The sequence below is a fragment of the Tasmannia lanceolata genome, unplaced genomic scaffold, assembly GCF_043159265.1.
Source record: "Tasmannia lanceolata isolate RefF3 unplaced genomic scaffold, GAP_Taslan_0.1 ptg000019l, whole genome shotgun sequence".
NCBI classification, from domain to species: domain Eukaryota; kingdom Viridiplantae; phylum Streptophyta; class Magnoliopsida; order Canellales; family Winteraceae; genus Tasmannia; species Tasmannia lanceolata.
In genome coordinates this window covers 6,606,360-6,632,504 of record NW_027518696.1, presented here as the reverse complement: position 1 = coordinate 6,632,504, position 26,145 = coordinate 6,606,360, and the positions used below count along the sequence as shown (strand labels likewise).

Sequence of the window (26,145 nt, the reverse complement as noted above, 5' to 3'; positions counted from 1 at the left end):
AGGTATTACAAGTGTTGAAAGGAATATCACATGTCAGCGTCAACACGTGTGGACACGCATGTTAGCAGTAACTTCAAAGTGTCGACTAAATCATAGATTTTATATATTTGGTCAACTCAAGCATTGTATACATCCTCATAATAATAGAAAGAAATAAATGTTCATGGCTTGAACCATAACCATATCTGTCCTGAATGGTGATTTGGATCCTCTAACCTTCTAGGTTGAGATTAAGTGATGAACATAGATGATGAGGATTTTCATCAATAATTTTGCTTTAAATTTCTTTTCTCCATAATGTATTAGATGACATGTTTTTAATAATGACAGGAAGCATTCATAAGCTGTCCCTGCTGTGGATGGGAGATCTCCTAAAAGCCTCCATCAAAAGATCCTAACCTCATTGGAGGAGATTTTCTAATTCAAGAAAAAGTTGCATATCATTTATTTACAGGCCACAATTCATGGAAAAGATAAGATTGTTTACATGTGGGCAAAGAGAAATTCTTTGGTCATGGAGAATTATTGGCTCCAGTTAGTACATTCAAAACAGGATGCAATATAACTGCATTCATGTGTACACTAACAGGCTTTCAAATAAACTTACATAGCATTTTTTTACATCTTTTAGTCACTTGCTATAGGTAGAAAACTGTGTGAAAAGGAGAACAATGTTTTATTGCAAGCTAATCACAAAACCATTCACATTTAACAGTTTAGCATACACAGTTGAGTCACTATCAGATTCTTCACAATAAATACAAGGACTGGCAATGCACCAGGCATCTAAATTTTCTAAGAATGCACTTACAAAGTTTCCTAAGAAAGCACTTCCTGGGGAAATATTTCAGCAGAGATTAAAAACCCTTTAAATTGCACTTGAAATTTCTAAGTGTCTATGATCAAACCGATGAAAGCCGGGGTGTTGCCCTAATAACAAGAGAGTGATGGGGACTGATTCCAAATCCCAGGGATGTGTGCTAGGAAGGTAATGAATGTATATTTCCCAAGAACATACCTTTTAAGTGGACACATGGGAATTTTCAGTGGACGTTTTTTCTACAGATGTAGCCTTGAAACCCAACATCTTGTTGAGTGCACCCACATATGCCCGGACGCTGGAGACAACAATATCCATTCCTACTCCCGTGCCACTGGAAAAAAACGACAAAGCAATGAATAGGCAGACCTGAGAAGACAAAGAATCACAAGTATGGATGCATGCCAAACCTGAAAGTACGATGCACAGTTTCTCCCGTTAGAGCATGCGTAGATGTATGGCTATTTTCGCCACGTATGACAACTCGAGTGGAGGCTATCGCATCAATGCCTTCTGTGACAGAGTTAAGCGAATACTCAAGAAGGGCTACTGGTACCTGCAAATGAATGGAAAATAAGAATACCAATTTAGAAATAAATGAAGCATAAGAGTTTAAATTTTTTAATGTGTTCTCTACAGCCCAAGGTATATGCAACAGCTAACCCACCATTAAAACCAAGGTTGCCAGAGCGGGAATCGAAGGCTCCCAAGGAAGAATCCTGCTCAAGGTTGCTAGAGCAGGAATCAAAAGCGGGAATCGAAGGCTCCCAGGGAAGAAACCTGCTTCCTTGATTAAAACAACCCTAGAAATATAAACTAGACTACCACCTCAGAAGTTCTAATCACAGAAGACTGAAGGCTTCTAGGGGAAACAACCTTGTAAATTCAGGATTTATGAAACGTTCTGAACACTGACACCTCAGTGAATGAAAAAAAAATCTCAGATGCCATGGGATGAGTATGGAGTATGGACCAAAAAATTGAACTAGGAGCAACATAGAAAAAAAAAGGATGCCGAAATTTCTGGGGTCAAAATTCCAGATCTTGGAAACTTTGCAAATACATTTCCAGTGCAATAAGGATCTCACTCTCAGGCATCTATAAATCAGCAGTAAATGAAGGAGCGAGGGTACGGTAACACATGAACTGAGGAAGAAATAGTTGCAAATAGAAAACTAATGGTCTAAAAATTACAGCAACCAAAACAAAACAATACACTGAAAATTTATCCCTTCTATGCCGCACATAGCCCTTATGTATAGACAATCTGGCATTAGACACCCTACAAGGTTTTAAATTTTGGTTTTGGTTTCGGTTTTGGTCGCCACAAAAACAAAAACTTTTTTGGTTTTCGATAGAAATTTTGGTTGAAATCCTGTAAAATCACGCAAACGCATGGAAACATATCTCAATGACAAAATTTTAAGAGGAAAATTCATGAAATGCTAGAAAAAACGCAAATACACTCTTGGAACCAGCAAATAAACAAGTCACTCATAATGGTGTAACGACATCGGACATCTAGTGACATGTGCTGCCGCGCATGTTTGATAATTCAGTATGTACCACATTTCACATGTAGTTCACATAAATATTTATATATAATACATACACCACATTTCACATGGAATTCATATAAACATAATTATGTAACACATACCCATATAGTATACTATTAATATACTTGCGATTTTGGTTCGGTATATGTTTCAGTAGAGATGAAAACGGAAACAATTCGGTTGTTTCGTGTCAGTTTCAGAGGAACTTTAAAACCATGCTTCCCTACAATCTTGTAACAACTATGAATCACTAAGCTATTAACTCCCCTAATACAAACTAATAACTGAACATTTAAACTTTCTTACGTTAAAAAACAGAAATTAAAGACTACTCACAAAAAAATAATGATAAATCAACTAAAACTCTCATAAGTTACATTGCCACTTGATCTCCATGCTAAAATGTCCAAACTAAACCCAATTACTTGATAAATCTGCTGCTGAATTTGACCTACACGGGATCTGCTCCAAGTTTTAGATGTGCATGCCGAATTTTTATTATTATGTGTGTTAGTCTTTCCACACATTGCAGTCAGTTGTAATTGACTATTTTTATGCAACTACTACTGCAAGGCAGTATATAATATGTTCTTTGAATGAAGATTTTTTTTTTCTTTCATGATAACTTTGAATAAATAAACAGAATCAATAATGAATAATGCAACATAATAGCCATAAAAACTTTAAAACCTTCTTCTCGTCACACCTTCACAATACTATCAATTGCTTTGTAAGAAGCATCCACTGGACCTGTTCCAACTGAACATGCAATATGTTCAACTTCATCAACACCGATTAGTTTAACAGTTGCTGTAGAAAGACCAAGAGTTCCACATGTGACCTGTACGTTGAGATTTTAGGATATGGTATAAGGTATTCTTGGTGAAACAGAGGATCAATTTTGGAGCGCGAATAAAAAAGTCGTAAAGAATTTAAAACTTACCTGCAGATCACCAAGTGACCAAATGACTTGTGGCTGGAAAATTTCATCTGAGACCAAAGCTTCTATGTCCCCATCCGAAAGATGCTACCACATCAATTGTTTTAGTTAAGTGAGCTCATAAATAAAATGATTAAAATCCATTCTTTTAAGTTATATATTTATGGATTGCTTACTATAATGTTTAGTTTCCATGTAAAATTTGTTGGCATCCTTTAAATGCAAAAGAGGAGATGAACAATTTTCTTCCATTAAGAAAACTCTTGCAATGTGAAATTGTAATCGTCTACCAAGTAGAAGGCATAGTTTTAAATTTCGGCAAAACGGCTGAAATATTTCGGTTTCAGCACAAACCGAAACGAAATTCACATGAAGTCGTTTCTTTACGAGATTTCGCCAAAATTTTACCGAAATTCCGAAATTTCGAAGAAATGTCGCCGTTGAAATTTCATTTTTGGATTTTTTCACAAAATTTCCACCGAAATTTTAAAAATACACACCGAAAATGTTATAATTTCCAACAAAATTTTAGACAATTCGGTCGAAATTAAAATACAAACGAAATCATAACCATATTTTTACATGATTTCGAAAATACATGATTTCGGCCCGAAACCGAAACATTTCGGTGGTGGCCGAAACCGACACCGAAACCGAAATTTTAAACCTTGGTAGAAGGTAATGAATTGTAAATCTAGTGGCTAAGCCAGAACCTAAAGGGGAAAGATGAATCCAGGAACCAATATATTATTCTCTAGCAGCATAAGCAGAACCAAGGATCTATCTATAAGCAAAGTATCATAGGATTTGGGGCCCGAGCCATCAGTGAGATACCACTCTGGAAGAGCTAGAATTCTAACCTTGTGTCAGGACCTACGGGCCAAGGGACAGTCTCAGGTAGACATGGTTACAGATAGAATGTTGCTCTAGAACTATTTTAGCTTGAGCGAGTGCAATTTATATAATACTTGCGCGCGCAAGTCATTTCTTGCGCTCGCTCTAGCAAAGATGGTTCTGCAAGGTAATTGCTCAGGCGTGACTAGCTTTGCCTGCTTGGTTGTACAGCTACTAAAGCAACGCTATTTTGCTATTCTACAGCTTGAAAATGGCGCCTAACAGATTTTAGTTAGTACATGCATGAATGTGTGCATGCATACATGCATATATATGTACGTACAGAATTTAGATAGCAGATGCAAAATTCAGTAGGGCACAACACAACTTAGTACTACTCAGCCAAGCACACATAACTGTGGAGTTCTGATGAGATTCTGTACACAAAAGAAGCATTCAAAATATTTTCTACTTTAGAATTTAGATAGTCGATGCAAAGTTCAGAAGGGCACAACACATCTTAGCACTACTCTCAGCCAAACAAACATAACTGTGGACTTCTGATTAGATTCTATGCAAATTCAATGGGCCCACATGCCCCACAAGGTCCACCATTAGCTTCTCTTGTTCCCCTACAGAATTTCCACTGAAGGACGAATAATCAGGCCCGAAATGGGTCGTAACAATGACTTCAAGCTGAAATCAATAGAACATCCATCCAGAACCTGACTCCCACAAACATCTAGGGACCTTGCTGTCTTTATTTTAGACTATTTCTATAGCTTTTTTCTGAATGGATGCTCTAGGTCAACTTCCACATGGGTTCAATTCTCATTAATTCTACTTTACTTCTTTGAATCAAAGATTTTCTTACAATAAGATTTTTTATTTTAAAGGGTATGCTGAGTTGCAAAATTAAGAGTTAGGTTTTAGTAGGAAATTTCTCATATACATTCAGGTATGAACGGTAGTTGTAGGGAGACAGTTAAGGATGTGAAATTTCAGAGCTGAAAGTTTATTTCTTCTGACGTTTATCTTATAGCCCTGTTCTAATCTATTTATTCATATTAAATCATGCTACTCGCAAAGATGGTTCTACTGCAACTGTCCTGCGACATGGCATTCCCTCACATAGTGCCAATAACAAAAGAGCCTATGAAACAACTTTACCATTTTGATGCTGATGATGATAATAGAGTTGTGTTATACAGACACTTGAAATAAAAACCCTATGATTTAGCCGACACTTCGAATTTATTGCCGACTCATGTGTCTTGCCGTGTCCGACACGACACGCGTGTCCACATGTGTCAACACTCCTTTGGACACTTTTACTAGTATTGCTGGAAGTGTTAGACTTAATGTGGGTGTGCAGACATGTTTTTATACTGTGGCAAGTGTGATATTCTGTTTACCTCATTTAGACAACTCGTATCCATGTCGAAACTGGACACATGAATTCATCTCCACAAATCATGATTGCATATACTTCCTATTTTAGCCATGTCCCCGTTTCTAAAGTTTGGCAGTTTGCGGTGTCCGACACTCCGTGTCCGCGCTGACACTCGACACTCGTGTCCGTGTTCACAAATCATAGTAAAAACCCTAAATATGATGAACCCTAAAATGGTTATTTAATAACCTATAATAATCCCACATACACTGATCATTTCCCTTGGAAACAGAGAGAATTTCATGTCTGCAACCAAAGATAAGTTACTTTGGTGAATTTTGGTAAAAGAAACAATCCATACGGTGCTTCATTGTCCATGTAACATGGAACCCATTATTAAGAAACAGACTGATAATGCATCAAAAAAACTAATCAGAGAAGATTATAAATCTCAAGAGAAAATCATTTCTTTCGGTCTCACCTTTTTTTTCTCTGCCACAGCTTTGAAACGCCAAAAGACATCGTCAAGTTCCCTACCATCTAATTCATAACCAAGCTGAAAAGATGATTAACAAAGAGCATATAAATGCATATCCAAAGGAGGCAAATTACGTAAATTAACATGTCCATCATAAGTCAAAGCACGTATAATGCATGTGTAAAATAGAAAAAACATAGATACCTCCAAAAGTCGAGATCTCAGAGCATGACGCCCACTGCATCAAAAGAAAAATTAATAAAAGTTAATTTGCATTGGTACAAAAAAAAAAACAATCTAACAAAAGCTAAATAGGCACATGTATTTCAATAAAGCATACAAATAGACTACAATTAGTACAATCAATGCTCAGCTGAGAACAAGATCACGTTTCTATTGTCCCCAGCATTACACAACTCAACTCAACTAAGCCTTTGTCCCAAACCAATTGGGGTCGGCCAATGAATCCTTAAGAGAACTTTCATGATGAAGGTGAAAGAATCTACCCGGCTCAAAATGACTAAGTCTAATCCTGACACTAGTTTTTTTTTTTTTTTTTTTGACTAATCCTGACACTACTTGGGTTCATCTACATGGATCATTTTTTTCCATTCTCTCCTATCCAAGGTCATGTTCTCTGTATGTTCCTAGCTATCAAGTCTTTCCCCACTGTTTCTACCCAAGTTGATTTCTGTCTGCCCCTACCCCTCTTTTTACTCCATCAACTTGCCACGAGTCGCGTCTTCTCACTGCAGCATCCAAAGGCCTACGTTGGATATGTCCCCATCCAAAGAACCAGGGAAAATGAATCTCTTCGCCCCCACCCAAACTACCAACAGAGAGAAAAAACAGGCATAGTGTCAGAGGTCAGACTAACCAACCCACATGCCGTTCAAGTAATGCACAGCCATATAAACGTCAAAATTATTAAGTGATGATGTAAAATCATAAGCTATAGAAAGAAGTGATATCTCTATTTTCATGATAAGCATATTAGCAATGCAGATCCTTCCAAGTAGCAAATAAGAAATCATGTATGGGATTGAAGGTCAGATTAAACAAACCGCGCACTGTTCAATATTATAAGACCATATGAACATTCAAGAAAATGTTATGAAAGAATTGTATCAGATGCAATTTTTTGTCAATAAACATGTCAAATAACCAAATGCAGATTTGTAATAACAAGCAATGGGAAGTGTTGGAATATGTAACTTGCCTAAGGGCATTTAGGACTTTGTACATTCCTTTATGCTTTAATATAAAGATATGAGTCAGGGGGAGACAACCCTAACTCATTTATTTTCTCTGTCTAAACTTTCGTCTAACATGGTATCAGAGCCTTAGGGTTTTCTGATCCCTAGGGTTCTCTAGCAGCCTCCATCTTCTCCGCCACCCCCCTCGCCGCGAAACCCAACTCCGGGCCAAGTTTCATCGGAGGCAGACCGCCACACCATCCTTTTCCTCCTGAGTTGTCGTCGTTCTCTCCGAGCCGAAGGCACCAGGGCCCTCCCCCCCGCCATGTTTCTCCTCCCCTGCGCAAAGCTCCTGGTCCTGTACCCCCGTGCAGCAACCCCCTACACATTTTCTAAGTAGGGCGGAAATTATTTTCCAAGAACGAGGATTTGCCCCCCCCCCCCACAAATTTTCCAGGAAAATATTTTCTTCCCAGCTTGGAAAACTTTTTCCAGGACCGAGGATTTGTACCCCCCAAAATTTTCCAGGAAAAAATTTTCTAACCCCCCCCCACAAAATCACTTTCCTGGAAATAAGTTTCCAGGGCTATGTTTCGCCTCGCACCAGAATTTTTTTTCTTCCAGCCCCCAATTGCTAGGTTTGCTGGTAAGCCTCACACCCCAAGTTTTTTAAACCCACATCATTTTTCCTCCTCTTCCTTTCATCCCTTGGTAAACCCTACCACTCTTTTCTCCCTGATATTATGTGTTAGATCTTCATCTCTTACCCTACTTTGATTCTTGTTTGTCTTTGCGGCTCCCCTCTGTGTCTCATGGCTTCCCTCCCCTCTTGTCAAGCTTCGTCGATGCCCGTCATTCTTGGAGCCGCATCTAGCTTTGTTGGCCTATCCTAGTTTGCCCACCCATTCTGTTATCTCATGTTATTCGTCTTGGTTTGGATTGTCTGTTTCTTTCTTGCTTGTTGTTAAGGAGGAGGTGCTTGACAATCCTTCCACAGGAGTGGCTCCTGGTGTTCGTCCGACACCCTCTTTGGCGTCTTCTTCGTCATCATCTCTCTCTGTGGATGGATCATTCCCACAGATCACTACTGTTAAGTTGGATGGGGCAAACTACGTTACTTGGAAAGCAGCCGTCGAGAAGTATCTTATTGCCCGTGGGAAAGCCCACGTCATTCGTCGTGATCCTCCTCCTACAACGGATCCCACCTTTGATAGATGGGAACAGGAGGATGCTCTTGTTTGCACCCTTCTGTGGCAGAGTATGGCCCCTCACGTCTCTGGGCCCTTGATGCTTCTACCTACTGCAAAACGGATATGGGATTAGGTTACTCTTCTTTACTCTGGCGTGGCAAATATTAGTCGGATCTGCTCTACCTATTCTGAGTGGGTGCGTTTCCGCCGTGGTGATCTTCCTCTTGCCACCCATTACAACCAATTCGTTGGCCTCTGTCAGCAGCTTGATGTTTACATGCCGCTTACCACGGATCTCACAGAGGCTGCCCGTCAGAGGGATCAGATCCGTGTTGTGCAGTACCTTGAGAGTTTGGGTCCAGAGTACATGCATCTTCGTCAGCAGATTATCGGTTCTGGTGCTATTCCTTCCCTTACTGAGGTTTACTCCCGCGTCCAGCAGTGCTCTCCTGGTGATTCAGTGATATCTGTTCCTATTGATGGTTCTGCTCTCGCGACCTATAATGGCAGTACTCGCCCGCCTCGTGGTGGAGCCTCCTCTGGTCGTGGTCGTGGTCGTACCGGCCGTGGTGGTGGTCGTTCTAGTGGTGGCCGTTCTTTTTGCACTCACTGTCAACGCGAGGGACGTTATATTGACCATTGCTATACCCTGCATCCCGAGCTTCGTCAGGCACGCTCGGCTCACATGGGTGCTACTACTGCTTCGGTTTCAAATTGCGCTCCCTCTGCTTCTGTTCCTACACCAGCTGATTCCACCTATACATTATCCCGTGTCGATTATGAGGAGTTCCAGCGTCTGTGGCTCAATTCTCGTCCTCCCTCTGCAGGTTTCGCCCAGCCAGGTAGTTCACCCACTACCCTTCTATCTAGCTCAAGGTCATGGATCATTGACTCTGGGGCATCCAATCACCTGACTGGTAACTCTTCTCAGCTTCATTCTTTTCGCTCTTTCTCATCTCCCTCTCAATCTATCACCCTTGCTGATGGGTCCACTACACCTATCACTGGTGTTGGTCATATCTCCCCTCATCCTGCTTACCTTATCTTCTGTTTTATGTGTCCCAAAATCACCATTTAGTTTACTTTCAGTTAGCCAAATTACTAAATCTCTTCATTGTTCTATCTCATTTTTCCCATTTTACTGTCTGTTTCAGGATCTTTCGACTGGGAAGACGATTGGAACGGGTCGTGAGGTAGATGGACTCTATCGTCTTGACTGCCGGCCGCCTACTGTCTTACATAGCTCTATGGATACATTTCAGTGGCATTGTCGCCTGGAGCATCCTTCACTTCAGCAGCAGCAGCAAACTTCTCTGGTTCCCGGACCTTTTTCTAGTTTTCAGTGCGAGTCCTGTGAACTCGAAAAGCACCGTCGTGTGTCGTTTCCGTCCCGGATAATTAGTCGAGTGTCTAGTCCATTTGAATTAGTCCATTCTGATGTATGGGGACCCTCTAGGGTCGCGCCTAGTACTGGCTTTCGGTATTTTATTGTGTTTATTGATGACTTCTCACGCATGACCTGGTTATATTTACTTAAGAGTCGATCCGACGTGTTCTTTGCTTTTCGCACATTTCATTCTGAAATTAAGAATCAATATAATTGCAATATTAAATGTCTTCGTACTGACAATGCTAGAGAATATTTTTCTGATACTAATGGCTTTCAATCCTATCTCTCCCAACATGGGATTTTACATCAATCTTCATGTGCGTACACCTCTCAACAGAATGGTGTTCCTGAGAGGAAACTTCATTATTTGCTTGAAGTAGGTCGCACTCTTCTTTTTCAGATGAGTGTTCCTAAGGCATACTGAAGTGATGCCCTTCTCACGGCGTGTTTCTTAGCAAAACACCTTCCTTCCTCTGTCTTAGAGGGTGCCTCTTCTTTCGAGATCTTATCTCCTAGTAAGGAACAGTTTCCTCTGACACCTCGTGTATTTGGATGCGTTTGTTTTGTTCATCACCTTGAACCTGGCCGTGACAAACTCGATCCCCGGTTTGAGCGTTATGTCTTTCTGGGGTAATCCCATACGCAGAAAGGCTATCGTTGCTATAGCCCTCGTCTGCGTCGCTGGTTTGTCTCAGCCGATGTTACGTTCTTTGAGTCTGAGGCATTCTTCCAACATGGCGCGGCATCTTTCACCCCTTCTCTCGAGTCCGAGGTCTCGCTTCCCTTACCAGATCTACCTGCTTCTCTTTCATCATCTCCTATTTCCGTGCGGCCAGCTTCTGCAGCTTCTACTTCTTCTGCCACGTTGGAGAAGCCAGCTCCACCTAAAATTACACAGCAGTATCAGCGGCGCCACGTTACAGATAGGTCTCTTCTACCTCCTCTCGCACAATCATCTTCTGAGCCGATGATCCCTCTCTCCCGCTCTCAGGTATCTTCTCTTCCGCCTTCCTCTGTTATTTCTGATTCTCCTATTGCATCTCGTACGAGATCCCGTTCCACTGCACATCCTATTTCGAATTTTGTTTCTTATGATAAGCTCACCACTACCTTCCAGAGCTTTGTTTCCTCCTTGTCTTCTATCTCTTTACCACAGTCAGTGGCTGAGGCTCTTGACCATCCTGGCTGGCGTGATGCTATGAACCTAGAAATGGGCGCTCTTCATAGTAATGATACATGGGATCTGGTTTCCCTACCCGCTGGTGCCCGTCCTGTTGGTTGTCGGTGGGTTTTCTCCATCAAATACCTCCCTGATGGTACTGTCAAGCGCTTAAAAGCACGGTTAGTCGCGAAATGATACACTCAGACTTTTGGTGTTGACTACACTGAGACATTCAGTCCCGTTGCGAAAATTCCCTATGTCCGTGTGCTCCTGTCTCTTGCTGTTAATCATAGCTGGCCCCTTCATCAACCGGATGTGAAGAATGCCTTCCTCCATGGCGACATAACTGAGGAGGTGTATATGGAGCAACCACCAGGGTTTGTTGCTCAGGAGGAGACTTCCTCCTACGTGTGTCGCCTACGCAAGTCACTATATGGCCTCAAACAATCTCTGCGTGAGTGGTTTGGGAGATTCAGTGAGGCAGTCATGCGCTTTGGCATGAAACAATGTGCAGTGGATCACTCAGTCTTCAGTTATCACTCTTCAGCTGGGTGTATTTTGTTGATAGTTTATGTGGATGACATAATCATCACAGGGAGCAATTCACAAGGTATACAACGTTTGAAAACCTTCTTGCAAAAGGAATTCTCTACTAAGGATTTGGGTCAGCTCAGGTATTTCTTGGGATAGAAGTTGCTCGTTCCTCTAGAGGCTTATTCCTATCACAGAGAAAGTATGTCTTGGACTTGCTAAAAGAAACAGGCAATCTTAGAGTTAAACCAGCTTCTGCACCCATGGATCCTAATGTGAAACTCGTTCCAGAAGGAGAGTTGTTGGAGGATCCTGGCAGGTATCGCAGGCTTGTCGGTAAACTTATATATCTCACGGTTACTCGGCCAGATATTTCATATGCTGTTGGAGTTGTCAGTCAGTATATGAGCTCTCCACGTACTTCTCACTAGGCTGCGGTGACACAGATTCTTAAGTATTTGAAAGGGGCTCCAGGGAAGGGATTGATGTTCAAAAGACATGGCCATATGAAAGTTGAAGGCTTCTCTGATTCAGATTGGGTTGGATCCCCAGCAGATCCACCACTGGGTATTGTACATTTGTAGGTGGCAATCTTGTTTCATGGAAGAGTAAGAAGCAGGATGTTATAGCTAAGTCCAGTGCAGAGGCTGAATACAGGGCAATGGCACAGACAAGCACGAAACTTATTTGGCTACGTTCACTTCTTTCTGAAATTGGCTTCATTTCATCTTCTCCTTCGCAGCTTTATTGGGACAACAAAGCTGCAATATACATTGCCAACAATCCAGTCTTCCATGAGCGCACCAAGCATATTGAAGTGGATTGTCATTTTATCCGTCAAAGAATCCAGAAAAGAGAGATTTGCACTGTGTTTACTCGGTCAGGGGACCAATTAGCTGATATGTTTACAAAGTCCTTAAATAAGTCAAAATTGAATGATATATGTAACAAGCTAGGAATGTATGATATCTACATTCCAGCTTGAGGGTGAGTGTTGGAATATGTAACTTGCCTAAGGGCATTTAGGACTTTGTACATTCCTTTATGCTTTAATATAAAGATATGAGTCAGGGGGAGACAACCCTAACTCATTTATTTTCTCTGTCTAAACTTTCGTCTAACAGGAAGGAACAGTCAAACCATCAAAGGAAATCTCATCTTAGAATATGTAGCAAGCATGACGTTTGAGGTTTTCAGATGTGACATAAGTTGTGTCTACATAATTAGGTCCAAGCCAAGACACGTCTAGTTATTGTTCCTACATCACTCCAAGTTGTATAATAAGCAGGGGAAATGAGCACCAATAAAGAAGTTAAAAGGGCAGCCAACTGGAATCACGAGTCACTAATTACTTTTTACTAAATCATAATCTATTATGACATTAACAAAAGATATCAGAACTAGCCCAAGATCAATGCCAATGGATTTATACAAAATAAAATTTAATCATTTACTAGATTATATAAAACAAAATTTGATCGAGCCAGGAAAGGTTTGCATCAAAGAACAAGTATCGCCTCTGTTGGAGTATGTTAGTACTTAGTAGTCTATTGAGTTACATAAGGGTAGCCTAGTCTTTTCTCATATACTATAACCCTAATCATGTGTTTATATATATATATATATATATATATATATATATATATATATATATATATATATATATATATATTAAGAGAGAGAGTCCGTCAGTACGTAACAGTTGTCCTTTTTCTCCTCTTCCTTCTATGATTTCTTATTACAAGTATTACCTTTTACATAAGAAAATATTGGTAACATTGCAATTCATATGTTTTGTCTTAGTGTGATCCTTGTTGTAAAATTACTGTTATTGTTTCTAATGCTTGAGCAAGAATTCAAAGTTACACGAGGTTCAAAGCACCTAAGAGATCCTCCATTAGAAAGAGAAAATTTGATGCAAGTCTCAATGCAAGTCTCAGGTAACGATCACTGCAACTTACCACTCAACAAGCCACGGACCAATAGTTTATACACTCCTGAAGACAGTTGCAAGCAATTGCTTGACCATACATGGAAACAATGTACTGCTAATCAGTAGACATGAAGATTAAGAAGCTTCAAATATACAAATTTGTTTTTCATGATACAATCGTACAAGATACAACACAATCGTCCTTGGAATTATCTTTACAAACAGTGGGCCATATTATGCATAGATTAGGATAGTACCAGTTATATAGTTGCAATTTAGAATAAAAAATATTCTTCATTTATTGCAAGAGAAATAAATGGCAAAGGCTTCCATAGCAATGAAAATGGCTCCCCATAATTGAACTTAGAGAAACCATGCAAAAACAATATCTAAAGAATAAAATGGATTGTTCCTTTTCTTCTAGGACCACCAATAAAATGACCAAAATAAAATAAATCAACATCGAAATGGACCTAGTTGATCCTTATGAACAAAGTTCTGTTCTTAAAGAGTAAAACTCAAAATAGAAAGTATCCTCGACAAGTTCACCAACTTCCCATTATGAAACTATAAAAAAACTAACCACTGATAGATCAGTTTAGTGTAAATCACATAAAGTAGTCCACTAGTCCGCACCTAAGCTTTCCAAGCACAATACCAGATTCATTAGATCGAGTCAATCCAATATCTTCGGGTGAAATGATCTCGTATGTACCCTTGAACTTGAGCATTCCATCCTAAAAAATCTCAAAAAATTAGGTTACACTCAATCTTCATCAAATAATGTAAACTAATGACAAATAAAACAGTAATAACCAGGTACAACTCCAAGAGCCAAAAACTACACCAAATGTAACATGTTGTACGGCCTCTATAGGCCCACGAACATGATAAACTAGAAAAAGTAAGACAAGCAGAGATGACATAAATTTGAGCAACCAATAAAACGATATAGAAAAATGAGGACGTTCTCCAATAATAATTTAATATTTTATGGTAATATTTAAAATAAAACTATATTGAGCAAACATATAGAATTGGGCATAATTACAATACCTCCTGCCAATCTACTGACATGTAGACTCTACAGTTTAGGAAAGAAAAGTTCGTGGTCGGCCACACCATTCATTCATTCAAGTATCCAATATACGAAGGTTTATTAAATTGTTGAGATATGGACGTAAATGACGAAAACGATGGTCCCATGAACAAACTGACTTTCCTAGACTCTACAGTTTAGGAAAGAAAAGTTCGTGGTCGGCCACACCATTCATTCATTCAAGTATCCAATATACAAAGGTTTATAAAATTGTTGAGATATGGACGTACATGACGAAAACGATGGTCCCATGAACAAACTGACGTTCCAAGAGTTGAGTTTCACAATATACATCAATAATCCAAGTAGAAAAAGAAGAGAAATTGATAGAATATAGTTGCTTCATTCTCTACACATGTTGGCTAGCCGCCTCTTCAACCCCAATGTGAGGTTGCACTGCATCAGTATGCTCCCCATGACTTGACGAGCTTGGAGGGCTCAAAAACATATCATCAAGTCCCAATGGCATAGTAAGTGAATCAAGGTAAGTCAACCTACAAATCTAGGGACAGTTTTGGGTGACAATGATGAAATCTATAGCCTATTCCTAGGTTGTTCGCTTATTCAGTTTTTGCCATTCAAGTGCTAAAATGGCATGTAACCAAGGTTTTAAATTTTGGTTTTGGTTTCGGTCGGCACGAAAACATAAACATTTTGGTTTCGGTGGAAACCTTGTAAAATCACAGAAATGTATGAAACATATGCAAATGATGAAATTTTAAGATTAAACTTTGTGAAATGCTAGAATAAGCACAAATACATACTTAGAAACCATCAAATAAGCAAGAAAGCCATCCATAATGGCTTACATCAAACATCTAGTGACATGAGTTGTCAGAAATGTCTGGAACAGTAAAGTCAATAAAGGAGTGAAATGTAATGAAGTATAATAAAGTGCAATGACAAGTCTCCCCTCTAAATACGCCAACTCTATGTCGATCTGACATCCCTTGCATAAGATACAATTACTTTGTAGGGTAGTTCAATGATGTTGCCTACCAAATATCATTCTCTACATTAATGAAATGCAAATGATAACATCTTTCCATTTTTTTCGTTCCAACCATTTCGGTCGAGTTTCGGGAATGTCAATCAAATTTCTGGAATTTCGGTCGAATTTTGGAAATTTCGGTCAAAATTTCGGGGAAATAATGACATGAATGGAATTCATGTAAAATTTGTTTCGGAGAGGATGAAAAATGGACACGTTCCGGTTATTTCAGGAAAATTTAAAACCATGCATCTAACACAAATTATTAAATGGAAATCCTAAAAACATGCCCATGAAAAACACCAACAATTCTAAATTAGTGAAGCATTCTCAAGAGCACAACATGATCCTTCTTATAAAGATCTTAGACAAGACATATTAAAGATCGCATAAATTTAGAACTTAAAATATAAGAAATCAAAGGCCAGATCGTCAACACTTCTAAATTCATACTCCATATTGACTAGCAATTCATCACACAATTTCCTTTGATTGAGGATATGCAACATCTTAGCTTCATCAACTCGACTTAGAATCTCATGAATCCCAGCGAACTCTAAGTGCAGGCAGATAACAATGGAAATTGTTCAAGACATTACATGTTAAACGTAACTTGGGTTGATGGGATTCGGTCATAGGGCCCACATACTTGTACATAAGAGCCTAAATCCATTTTTTGTCATTTATTATCAGTTGGAGGATTGGGGGGAAGGGGTGAGTATTTAAGTACTTTTACTTCGAATAACTTAAGTGACATAAGTTGCTGGTGGGCCCCAAATACATTGTTTCTAGCCGTCAAAATTTCAAGAAAGGGTCGCATAGGTAGGCTTTCTCCCAACACTAAGAACACAATTATTTCCCCCAACTTATTCTCTATATCCACCTCTTTCGCTTTCTTCTATTCTCCTCCAAAGATCGCATGGTATCAAAGCATGGTTAAACCCTAAACTCACATCCAAGGGTTTCTCTCTAAGTATTTTTAATTCATCCCAGATTCGCGAATATTTTTTCCCAATTTGGATTGAGAGAAGATTTTACCTAGGATGCTTATAAGAACGCACGACTCCCAAGTGCATCTCCCTCAAAGCATAAATCCTTTTGAATAAAGCTCTTTCAATCATCCTTATCAGTGGTCACTGGTTGTTTGAACAGGAATAAAGCTCTTTCAATCATCCTTATCAGTGGTCACTGGTTGTTTTGGGAGGCATTTTCCAGTCTCCCATCCCTTTTGGCAGTACTCTGGCCATCTGTCTCGTCTCGTCATCAGTTTCATCCGAGATGCGCCGCCTCTAGCCCTAGCCAGTAAAGAAAGATATTCGTTGTTGTTGAGAAAGGAACAGGAATTAAGTGTTCGACGATAAGGGTTTTTTATCCAGAAATAATGCAGTTTTAAGGAGAACATTAAGGCCACGTTTGGATACCTCATGTTTTTGTATTTGGATTTGGATTTGAGTTTCGGATAAAAAACAGATCAATCATCCTGATGCTCATGTTGTACGAGAGGGAGAGAGGGGAAGAGAGGAAGAGAGGGAGAGAGGGGAAGAGAGGGAGGGAGGGAGGGACGTCTCGCTGCTGCTGCAGCAAGGTCGAGGAGCAGCGAGGGTGAAGGTAATTGCCACAAATATTGATTTCCAAATAATGTCTTGCAGAACAGATTTGAAAATCGGATCTTTTTCACTATTGTAGCTGATTTAGAAATCTAGGGATCAGATCCAGTTCCAAATCTCAACTGCAAATGTGAGAAATCCAAATCTAAATCTTGGGGGCATCCAAACGTGACCCAAGTGTTTGAGGATAATCGTTTTTTAAATCAAGAAATAATGCAGTTTTAAGGAGAACCTCATATCTAGATCTCTAGCATAGATTTTTTATTTTTAATCAAATCATGCTCAATAGGATTAAACCATTGTTAGAGGGATCTAGGGTGTGATTGAAAGTGTTCCAAATCAATGTTACCTGGAACGAGGTCTGTTCTGGTATGCAGAACGAGAACGGGTACGATGGTAGCCCGGTACGCGGTACGACGAGGGTAGGCTAAGTTGGTTCGTTCTTTAGGGTCACGGGTCGGTTTGGAGCACGCTAATCTGGGTCGCTCTGGAGCTCTCTCTAGTATAATGTTATGCCAAGAGGCAGGAGATGCTAAAACATTGTTAGGCGTTATCTTAAATATGATGGTCAAGCATATCAACTGGTGGTTGGTGACAGTTTTTGGGAAAGGTAATCACATTTGACGGTTGTTTAAAAAAGAGATTAAAACTGGAGGTGCCAATATTAGTGTTTCGGCAAGGTAACACCATTTGAAAACTGTTTAAAAATGGAGGTTAAAACTTGTAGTACCAATATCAGATATTTATATTTATATCATATACAGCCCCCCAAACCTCCTCCCCCCCTCTCTGCAAAAGCAAGAAAGCAGGGAATGAGGTTTTACAATACTGTGCATAGATTGTATTTCGACTGGTCCTATAGAGTTGTTGTTTTTTTTGTTCTCTTTGCCCCTTCTTCCCTCTCTCTATGCATTTCTCCCTTTCCTGTGGGTCATCCGGATCGCCATTTTTTTGCGATCCGGGTCGCAAACAACCCTTGTTTGAGGTCAACGAACCCGGGTCGCGGGTCGATCCCGGTAATATTGTTCCAAATGAGTTGTGATGTTTCTCCCTTGCCAAAGGTTCCACCATTCGTAAAGGAAAATATAATCTGATATTGAAGGATCAGATTACTTATTTTTTCATGAAGAGCATGGTGCTGATTAAAGACATGTAATGGAATGCCTATGATGTGGTGTCCTTCCAAGTGTGTGTGGATTGCTCTGTGAAGAATAATGTGATGATGATTATAGGTGTTTAGTGTGATGGTTGTAATTTTTGTAGTGAGTTGATTACTACCACAGTCTGTGGTTTGGCGAGCATCTAATGGCCGAAGAACAGTCATCACAGGTGACCACTAGGTTCTTAGATAGTGGGATATTCACTACCAACTAAACTGAAAAATCCTGGATCACATATCACAACAACTTCGAATGGTGTTAAATTTTTGCAGTGATCGAGAGTTGTAAAGTTGTTTGTTGGATGCTTAGAAGATGGGGTATATAAATGGCTCTATTAAACCTTATAAGCCAGAAGCTCCCAAGTATTGAGAATGGGAATCAAATAATTTGTTGGTAACATCTTGGCTCCTAAATTCCATGAAGACACAAGTGTCCAAGAGCAAGGTCTCAAGTTTCGGTTTCAGTATTTGTTAAGGTCATGATGGAAAGAGAAACATGCCATTTTCAGATGAAAATTTTGGTGAGAATCCTGATTAACATTTAAGATGAAACTTATAGAAGTACTAGCATGGTTTTTAATTTCCACCAAAACAGAAACAAAACAAAGTTTCTGTCTCCATCCCAACCGAAACAATATCGAAATCAAAACACATACCGAAAACAAAACCGTACGTGTATTAGTGGTATAGTATACCAGCATGTGTTACAAAATTATATCATATCAATTGCATGTGAAATGTGATGTATGTATTATGTATAAATATTTATATGACTTACATATAAAATGTAATATGTATTGAATTATCAGATATGCACGACAACGCATGTCACTAGGTGTTCAATGTTGAACCATTATGGATGTATTTCTTGCCCATGCGATAGTTTCCAAGTGTGTATCTATGCCTATTCTAGCATTTCATGAGGTGCCATCTTAAAATTCTGTCATTTGCATATATTGCTACACGCTTTCATAATTTTACAGGATTTTCCCCGAAATTTCCTCCGAACCCAGAACATTTCTGCTTCAATGGCGACCCAAACCGAAACCAAAATTTAAAACCTTAAGTGCTAGAATAAGCACAAATAAAAACTCAAGAATCATCACATAAGCAAAAAGGCCACGCATAATGTTAGTCCTGGGAAAAATAATGCACATAAAAATTGGTCGGTTGGTGTGTGTGTGTGCTCTATTCAAAGTATTTAATTTGATGGAAAGGATTGTCTCAATATTTGTATCATAAGCTAGATAAAAAAATGGAAGCATTCCATGACTTAAATTCAAGAACTAGCTCTTTGCAGCCAAAAAGAACTAATGCGGCGGACAATCCAAGTCTAACTAAGTGCAAACATCTTGAAGTTCTAGAGGGCCTAACTTTGAATTGGTATTCATTTTAAGCATTAATTATAACTCATTTTGGAGTACTCGTAGAGATTTGCAATGGTTACTTTTGCATATTTTACAATAAGTAGCCCAAAGCTTAGTGTGGGTTAGTAAGAAAAAATTGTTGTAAACAAGAGTTTTGGCTGTTTTAGTTTCTAATTCCAATTTTAGAAGTCTGTAGGCCTTTAGAAAAGAGTTATCTATATGAAGAGCAAAGCATGGGTTAAAATTTCAACCGAAAGCGACATGAAATGAGCGAAATGTTTCTATTTTCAACCTCACTGAAACGCATACCAAAACCAAAACCATAAGTGGATTACTGGTATACTATACCATTATGTGTTACATAATTATATTATATGAATTGCATGTGAAATATATGGTGTATGCATTATATAAATATTTATATGAATTACATATGAGATTTTACATATACTGAATTATCAGACGTGTGCAATGGCGAATGTCACTCGGTGTTAGATGTTGTTAAACTATTATGGATTTTTTTTTTTGGCTTGTGTGATGGCTTTTTAACTGTAGTTGTGATTTCTAGCAATTCCTGGAGTTTCATCTTAATGTCCATTTGCATATGTTTTTTTAATGGTGATCATTTGCATATGTTTTCATACACTTCCATGATTTTAGAGGACTTTCGCCAGAATTTTCATCCAAAACCGATATATTTCCATTCTCGTCACAACAGAAATGCATGCCGAAACCGAAACTTAAAACCCTAGAACAAGGATGAGAGATGAAGAAGGGATAAGATAAAGGGGTGCATAACCTAATTGCATGTTCAGGTGCAATTTGAATGTAAATTTGCAACCTAGAAAGATTTCAGATTGCACACAAAAACGCAATTGAATTTCACACCCAAGTGGACTCTAAAAACAGAGTTTAGGGTCGAGTAGAGAGTATCTGTAGTGTTGTTTAAGGGACTTATGGCTTGCTGTTGATATGTTATAAGAAATCAAGAATTGAAGAACTAAGAGCTTATGCTTTGTATTATTTTATCATGTAATCATTACTTCCATTGTTTTCTCCAACTTCTCTACTAGTTTTTCACAAATGACCTCCTAAATCTGCAATAGAGAGTTGTAATTGTATCAATATATGCATAAAAAGTGACATCTATAATCATCATAGTTCAACAATTGACAAATGGTTCACCATGAGGCATATAATATAGTAGAAAAGAGAGAAAACAAAGCACAAATACCTGGTGGATGCCACTTTCATGCGCAAAAGCATTGGCTCCAACAATAGCTTTATGTGGTTGTACATGTAGTCCACTATACTCTGCTACCTAGATGGTGCAAATGCACATAAGGAACTCCCGTGAAAAAAGTACCCACAATCAAAAGACAACCAAAGATGGAAGTTGTAATGATGACTTGAAATGAAAAAAAAATTACCATCTTGCTTGCCATAACAATATGTCTAGTGTTTATCCCAGTATAAAGCCCTCCCATTAGCTCCTTACCACGGCATTTTATAGCCATGACAACCTATATGAAAGAAAAAGAGAAAACTACAACATTAGTGGAAAAAAAATGTAGCAGGAATTGGGAGTTGCAAGTGCAAGCAGCAAGACAGGAAAGTAGTTCCAGTTTATATGGTGTTCGGGCGTAGTTGCAGGTAATCAGGGTGCCACTTGATATTTGATCTGACAGCTGACTTAAAAAGTCACTGTCATAGGATCAATATCAAGAGGAGCAGCTTTGGTGTACCCCCATTGTGTGCATGTACACCCACACCCTATTATTTCTCTTAATTACAAAGATATATACCAAAAAATAAAAATAAAACGTTATTCAAATTAAATAAATGCAGGTTACTTTCCTTCGTAATGATTCTGTGGGTTTTTTTTTTTTGAATCAGTAGTGATTCTGTTGGGAAATAGCTGTATTTTTATAAGTAGGGCACACAATTTTTTTTATTTTTGAATGGCGCAAATTTTTTATAACTACTAACTAGACGAGATAGTGGAGCTAAAGAGGTCATAGAGCCACCGATGTTGGAGTTTAGTAATGGAACTAAGGTTCCACCACATTTTGTGCCAACTCAAAAGTAGGGGCAACACTTTTGTATAGGAGTTGCAGGCTACAACCAAGAATCATGGTTACAAACTGAACTAAGTAGTATAGGCCATGATACAAGATCTCACAGCCAAATCCCCCACTATAATGAGAAGCCCATATGGCAGCATGAGGTATGTATCGATAGTCATCCGAGGAACTCATAAAATATTGAGGAAGTGAATAGAAATTTCAAGAGTGGGCTTACGGGATTGTCAAGAAAAAGAAGAATATCATAATCTTAAAAAAATATCTCAATCTTAAAAAATATCCATTCAAAAAACAAAAATCTTAATCTTAAACTATTATTTTAGACTGTGGTAGAAATCCAATCGTGGAATATTGGAAACAGATAACTGAATGTCTCAATCTCAGCGGAAAAGTAAGAGGAAGCACATATGCCTAAGCATGCGAATATCAAATCGTATACCTAAATCACAAACGATTTGAGAAACTTTCATTTGTCAAGTCCAAGTATTCATCACCGAAATTCTTCAGAACAGTTTAAACAAAAATAATAATAATAAATAAATCTACACCTCCTCCAAGGAAGCATTCCCAGCTCTTTCGCCAATGCCATTGACAGTGACTTCTAGCTGCCTTGCCCCTGCATGAGCGCCCTGGATTTAAATCTCATTATAAGTTAGTACACATCCAAAGTGAAATTTCAGCAAACCATGCAATTATACAACAATCGAGGCAAAAGGAATTGCATACAGCCAATGTGTTGGCAGTTGAAAGCCCAAGGTCATTCTGGCAGTGTGTTGAAATGATCACGTGTTCGATCCCACAAGTATTAGATTGGATGTCAGCAATTAATTGCCCGAATTCACTAGGTAAAGTGTAACCAACGGTATCAGGGATGTTGAGAGTTGTAGCACCAGCCTTGATAGCTTCCTCGAGAACAAGATAAAGAAACTCCCTATCAGACCTGAAAACCAACCAAGAAAAGGTTACAGACCATAAAGAAATTAGCCACTTGAATTGAAAGCATCCGCTACCAATAGCAAAAAGAAAACCATTTGTATAATTTAATTTAAAAGATCAAAATACGCCCAACTTTGCAGCAGTCACCAATAGCACAAGTGGATGCATACAAAAATCATCAAAGAAAACTAAAAAAAAGGTATAAGCACATGGGTATGAAAAAGGGAGTAGCTGATGGGTCAAGAAAATAGCAATTTAACGGGGAAAAAAAGAAGCTGAAAGCATTAGGGAAAAAATTCCAATAGCTGATCAAAGAAGAATACAAAAACATCGTATGATGGATAAAATTAAATTAGCCTTCCAGCATCAATTGAGCTGACATTGTTATTTGGAAACAAAATTTCCAGACATTCATAATAAAAAAGAAGAGCAGAAGGATTAAGTAGACAATTTAGAATAAACCAACCTGAACATAATAAAGAAGAAATGTGCGTCAAAATGGAACTCCAACATAACGAAAGCAGCAAAATTCTCCACAAATTATTAAAAACAACAATAATAAATAAACAAGAAACTGTCAAAAATTCTCTAAAAGCAATAGAAATAACAAAAATATACTCACAACAAAGAGGAAAATAATACAAATAAATGAACTGAAACCTTACCAAAGCTTTTCTATGTAAAAGTAAATACAAGTAAGCAAGTAGCGTTAAATTATACAAAGACCAATCATAAAAACAAATCAACAATACAACAGTAGCAGAACAAGCAACACCTGAAAAAAGAACAATTTCCAAAACAAATCCAAAAAATAGTACAAAAAATTAACTTACCTTCCAGCATCTTCTGGGCTGAACTCGACATCATCACACCCAAGACTCCTTGCATATGCAACCATCTCCCTAACAATGGCGAGAATCTCTTCCCTCGACTTTTTCAGCTTATACTTCAGATGAATCTCACTGGTGGCAATGAACGTGTGGATCCTAGGCCTCTTCGCAAACCTAACAGCCTCCCAGGCAGCATCGATGTCGGACTTATTACACCTGGCAAGGCCACAAATGACGGGGACGTGGCCATCTTCAGAAATGGAGTTCCCAACCTCCTTGGCGATCATTTTGACAGCATCAAGGTCATCACGGGATGCAGCCGGGAACCCGGCCTCAATGATGTCAACACCAAGGCGAGCGAGCTGGCGAGCAATGTCAAGCTTTTCCTTGCTGGTCATGGTGGCGCCGGGGGACTGCTCGCCGTCACGGAGGGTGGTGTCAAAGATTCGGACATAGGAAGGGTGGGGGATTCGGTTAGGGAAGTAATCGGGGCGGTGAGATAGAGAGCATTTAATGGAATGAGATTGAGAAGGAGAGACGGAAAAGAGTTTGGGGTAGCAAAGAGAGCGTGAATGACTAGGAAACAAAACCGGAGATAATGGAGGATTTAACAAAGAAGCCATGAGAGATAGAGAGAGAAAGATTAGTCTTTTTATTTGCTAATATATATAGGAGGATAAAACGCAGTGGGAAGAGGGTCTAAAATGTTCTCTGAGTTTACTGAACTTGGATTTCTTCCCTATATATTATCACCTTAATTGGCGGTTTGCCTCGGCCTATACCATCATTTGTTGTATGTTCTGATGATAACTTTTCACCTGGCCATTTGCAATATGGATGGGTCAGAGTCTGAAATTTAACTAATTAATTTGATCAAATGGACATTTGTACACTAATGGGCCATTTGAATTCGTGTAAATAAAATGCAGGAGTAAATCAGAAATAGATTCGCGGTGACACCTGTTTACAGTGTTTGGATGGCATTCAAAGTTCTAAGCAGAAATCAATTTACAAACCCATCTGATGTTCTCCACAGAAATCTAATTCCACAATGAAATTTAAATGGGTGCCATTTATTAAAAATAAGGATTTTCAATCCCACCTTTAAATGGGTGCCAACTATATCATGGTGCTCTATCTGACCAATCATGGTAACAATAAATAAACTAAAACGAATGAAAACTAAATTGACGAGAAGGAATGAAATTCAAAAATACACAATTTTTCTGCAGATCTAACTTTTTTTTTTAAAAAGACAAAAGTACAAATTGTGTGGGATTTTTATCCTTACCAGATAGGCATATGTCTCAGTCCAGAAACCCCGTTGTCAAAAAGGGTTTTTGAAAGGTTTTGGGAGAGAGGAGGGTGGGTTTGGATTGCCGGAATCAGGAATCGGTATGGACATCCTATTCCAATTCCCTCCGTAAACAAATGGCTATTCCGATTCTCGTGTTTGGGTAAGCATTATAATTCAACAAGGGAATCAGTCGTGATTCCGATTCTAGCGTTTGGTAACGTTCGGACCAATGTCGGAATGGAATCAAATTTTTAATAAATTTTCCATTATATCCACAATCAATAACTTAATTTTTCTTTTTGCTAAGAATCAATAAGACTTCACTTATTAAACTCCAAACATTATTACTAAAATTTGAAAGCGCTGCAGGAGGGAAACTTGGATATAAACCATACAAAGAGAAAGGAAAACAAATGATGGGATCTATGGAAGCCAAAATCAAGCTAGACATAAAAATGCATCAGCTATTATCAAAACCATGAACTAATTTCCCGTTTTTTTTCATAAGTTGAATCTTAAGCTGCAAGTGTATAAATAAACCAAAAGACAAAGAAACCCAAAAAATGTGGTGCCAACATCTCAAGCATCCTATAAATCTAATAAGACAATGGCTTGAGCTCAAGAAGGTGTTCCATTTCTTCGTCTCTGCTAATTGATTCTTGATCTCTACCAAGATTTGCAAACCCCCCCAATCATGGTACTCCAAGATATCAGATCTCATTCATACATCCTACTGAACAATTGGTTCGCTCATTCAATACTTACACTTTTTGCGTAAGTTTTTTATCAAGGCATTACAGACATAAGTCTTCTGCAAAAGCCCATTCTCATCTGCATAGACAGGAATCCATTTGCATAATTCCATAGCTCCTAATTACGCAGAGACTGGCAGAACAGCAATAAGTTACAAATCAAACAGATTAAATTCTCAAGGAAAGCTAAACAAACAATAATTTAAGCTTTAACAAAAAAACTTGTAAGAAATTATAATAAAAAAAAAACCTTTCGATTTCATAAGAAATCCCCCATAAATTAGGATTTTAAACAATCGAAATAAAAAATTACTGCAGAATATGGTAGCAACATGAAACATTCCTCTTCCACCAGCTCTATCTTCAAGATTCATCCTCCATCTCATCCATCAAAAGATTGCAAGAAAAGAAAAAGATCAAAAGATTGCAAGAAATCCATACCTGAGGTTTAGGGTTTTATCAGATAGCTATGAGGTTCTGGTCCCAAGACTTTTCAAAACTTACTATAATATAAGCAAGACAATTATTTCTAAGGTATAATTACATTTACACCCCCCTCTGGTTTCTGACACATCCACTTCCACGCGTTTAAAACGT

General features: G+C 38.6%; 1 protein-coding gene across 4 annotated transcripts; it reads right to left on the bottom strand.

Annotated features, from left to right (window-relative positions):
- Positions 1–657: 657 nt before the first annotated feature.
- On the bottom strand, positions 658–26,144 carry LOC143852518 (2-isopropylmalate synthase A-like). Of its 4 annotated transcripts, XM_077361919.1 has the most exons (14): positions 25,990–26,004; positions 25,562–25,681; positions 23,503–24,317; positions 22,460–22,673; positions 22,282–22,362; positions 21,080–21,172; positions 20,884–20,970; positions 14,063–14,163; positions 6,229–6,262; positions 6,028–6,102; positions 3,323–3,406; positions 3,086–3,220; positions 1,231–1,376; positions 658–1,154 (listed from the first exon to the last, which is right to left on the bottom strand). In XM_077361919.1, exons 3-14 carry the CDS (start codon positions 24,120–24,122, stop codon positions 1,022–1,024), a joined length of 1,803 nt encoding a protein of 600 aa, XP_077218034.1. In that variant the 5' UTR covers positions 24,123–24,317; positions 25,562–25,681; positions 25,990–26,004; the 3' UTR covers positions 658–1,021. The 4 variants fall into 4 exon arrangements, with proteins under 4 accessions (XP_077218034.1, XP_077218032.1, XP_077218033.1 ...); XM_077361917.1 differs by lacking the exon at positions 25,562–25,681 and having other exon boundaries at positions 25,990–26,144; XM_077361918.1 differs by lacking the exon at positions 25,562–25,681 and having other exon boundaries at positions 25,862–25,999.
- Between the last annotated feature and the right edge of the window lies 1 nt (position 26,145).